Source organism: Penaeus monodon, chromosome 19 (assembly GCF_015228065.2).
Source record: "Penaeus monodon isolate SGIC_2016 chromosome 19, NSTDA_Pmon_1, whole genome shotgun sequence".
Classification (NCBI taxonomy): domain Eukaryota; kingdom Metazoa; phylum Arthropoda; class Malacostraca; order Decapoda; family Penaeidae; genus Penaeus; species Penaeus monodon.
This window is the reverse complement of record NC_051404.1, coordinates 5,774,620-5,776,908: the sequence shown is the minus strand read 5'-3', so window position 1 is coordinate 5,776,908 and position 2,289 is coordinate 5,774,620. Positions and strand designations below refer to the sequence as shown.

The window sequence follows — 2,289 nt, the reverse complement described above, 5'->3', positions numbered from 1 at the left end:
AAAAGAAATTGAACATCATAAAATAATGAATGAACATCACATACACTGCATGCTCTCATAATCATACTGAAACATGTTAGTATTCTTGTGTCCAAGATAATTAAGAGTACAAATGCAAGTCCAGTATGAAAGAGCATACTTGTAAATTACATGTGCTTGTGCCTGTAAGACATATTGTGACATCTAAAGAACACAGAAGCATGAATATTTTGGAATAATTAAACCTTTCAAGAAAAAAATAGAAATGGCTGACTGCTACATTAACTTGTGCATTGTACCAGATAACTTGGGGTTGGCAGAACTGAAGAGCACAGCACATTATTATTTCATTTTGCATTGTGAGTAACAAACCTCCATAAGACAATTAGGAACTATTACTTTAAGTATGTGTAAAGTGCCACCGCCACTATTATCCAAGGACACGTAGAGTTAGATACAGCATCCAAGCTGATCGTTAATGTGAAAGCAGCCTCATATATGACAAAACTTGAAACTGGATAATAAACATGGTGCTAAAATACCCTTCTCAAAAGCACCTACATTTGCAGTTTACATCGGCCGGTATCTTTGTCTGCTTGAGTTGGCTCGAAATTTACAGATAACATGGAGGTTTCTTTTCATTTTTTAAAACTAAAATTTGCACAAATACAGAAAAAGGAAAGTTGAACATGGATACGAATCAAATAAACTCTACCTAACTGTAATTACGGAAGCTTATTTGGAGGACATGCTTTGATCATCTGGATTTTAGAACAACAGAAAAGTAAAATTCAATATTGTGAAATGATGCTTCATAGGCCTCCATAATCAAATCACATGATATCATTATATAAATTTGCATGTAAATATTTTGTGAATATACTATCAATAATAATTTAGTCTAGAGAAAAGTTTTAGGTATGAAGGGTTTACCATTTGTTTTTAATTGTGCAAAGGAGTTTTTGCTAATACGGACATGCTGCAATAGTCAAAAAGGTTCCCTTCCATAGTACACATTTATAAAAGACTGAAGTATTTGCAAAACAATTCTGGCAATTGTAGTTTTAAATATAATATTTTCTTAATGTAATTTGACCTGAGGCATTTGAAAATGAGTGCAGATTTCCAGAGAAAAGTATGTATTATTGACCCACCACTCTTCTTTTGCATTAGCAGTCTACCCCCTAGGTATATAAATTACAATGAGCAATCGAGTACATTGTACAAACTCCGTTGGTTGAATTCTCTTTATAAAACCTATCATTCTCATCCAGTCTTGAGCCAATTACTAAGTTGCGCAAGTTACAGTAGTTTGTTCCAAAATCTATCACAGCATAGGAAACTCCAGACTCGCTCACCCCCTAAGAAAGAAGAGAAATGACTGTCATTAGCAAATTGTTCAAAAGAAAAAAGGAATACATATATAAACAAAATCCATCAACGTTTCTGTCTGTACAATTCTTCAGTCTACGATATCGTGGGAAATAAAAATGCTTATATGACCCTCCTTAAAATCTATCACACCATTTAGCAGAAAAGTTAAAAGGCTAAAATATAAATCAATATAACTCAATTCGTTCAATTATCTAACAAACCCACTTAAAACTGTAATTCATAATCCATTTTCTCAAGTAACATCTCATTTCCCTGGTGTTCAAAACCAAATAAACACCAGTACAAAGACAGGCAAAGGACACCTACCGTTACGTGGCACTTTCCACTTTTGCTATTCATGGTGAAGTTCAGCTTATCCTCAAACTTGAGTAAAGGAGTTCTGTGCAAGCCTCGGATAACATTACCATCTTCACCCAGGTACTGTGGAGATGCAGGTAAAAGGAAATATTGGAATCCTTGGAGTGTGCATAGCATCTCACGCCACAAGGAATATGCCAGTACCAATTAATATAAAAGGCAATTCCTGATAAATAGCAGGAAGGATCGGTTCAGACAGCAAATGGCAAGAGCTATACTGTATCCAAAAATTATGTCAGAATATATTATATTAATCATACATATACTAATAGTTACAGGATCGGTTCAGACAGCAAATGGCAAAAGAGCAATATTGTAACAGGATCGGTTCAGACAGCAAATGGCAAAAGAGCAATACTGTATCCAAAAATTATGTCAGAATATATTATATTAATCATACATATACTAATAGTTACAGTTTTTAAAGAATTTTCCTGAAAAGTATTAAACAATCTATTTAACATGAACTAAATTTCATTAATTCCTATAAATGAGACATCAGTTTTTGGCAATCAAAAATATGTTCAAAAACCGAAACAACGCATCTAGAAAAACAAC

At 33.5% G+C, this 2,289-nt stretch overlaps 1 protein-coding gene across 1 annotated transcript in view; it reads right to left on the bottom strand.

Annotated features, from left to right (window-relative positions):
• LOC119585019 overlaps positions 1-2,289 on the bottom strand; it is a gene marked incomplete in the record, with an annotated part of 10,106 nt that overhangs the window by 2,136 nt on the left and 5,681 nt on the right. Inside the window, 2 exon segments of the mRNA XM_037933633.1 lie at positions 1-1,340; positions 1,681-1,794. Coding sequence (XP_037789561.1) covers positions 1,164-1,340; positions 1,681-1,794 — 291 coding nt within the window.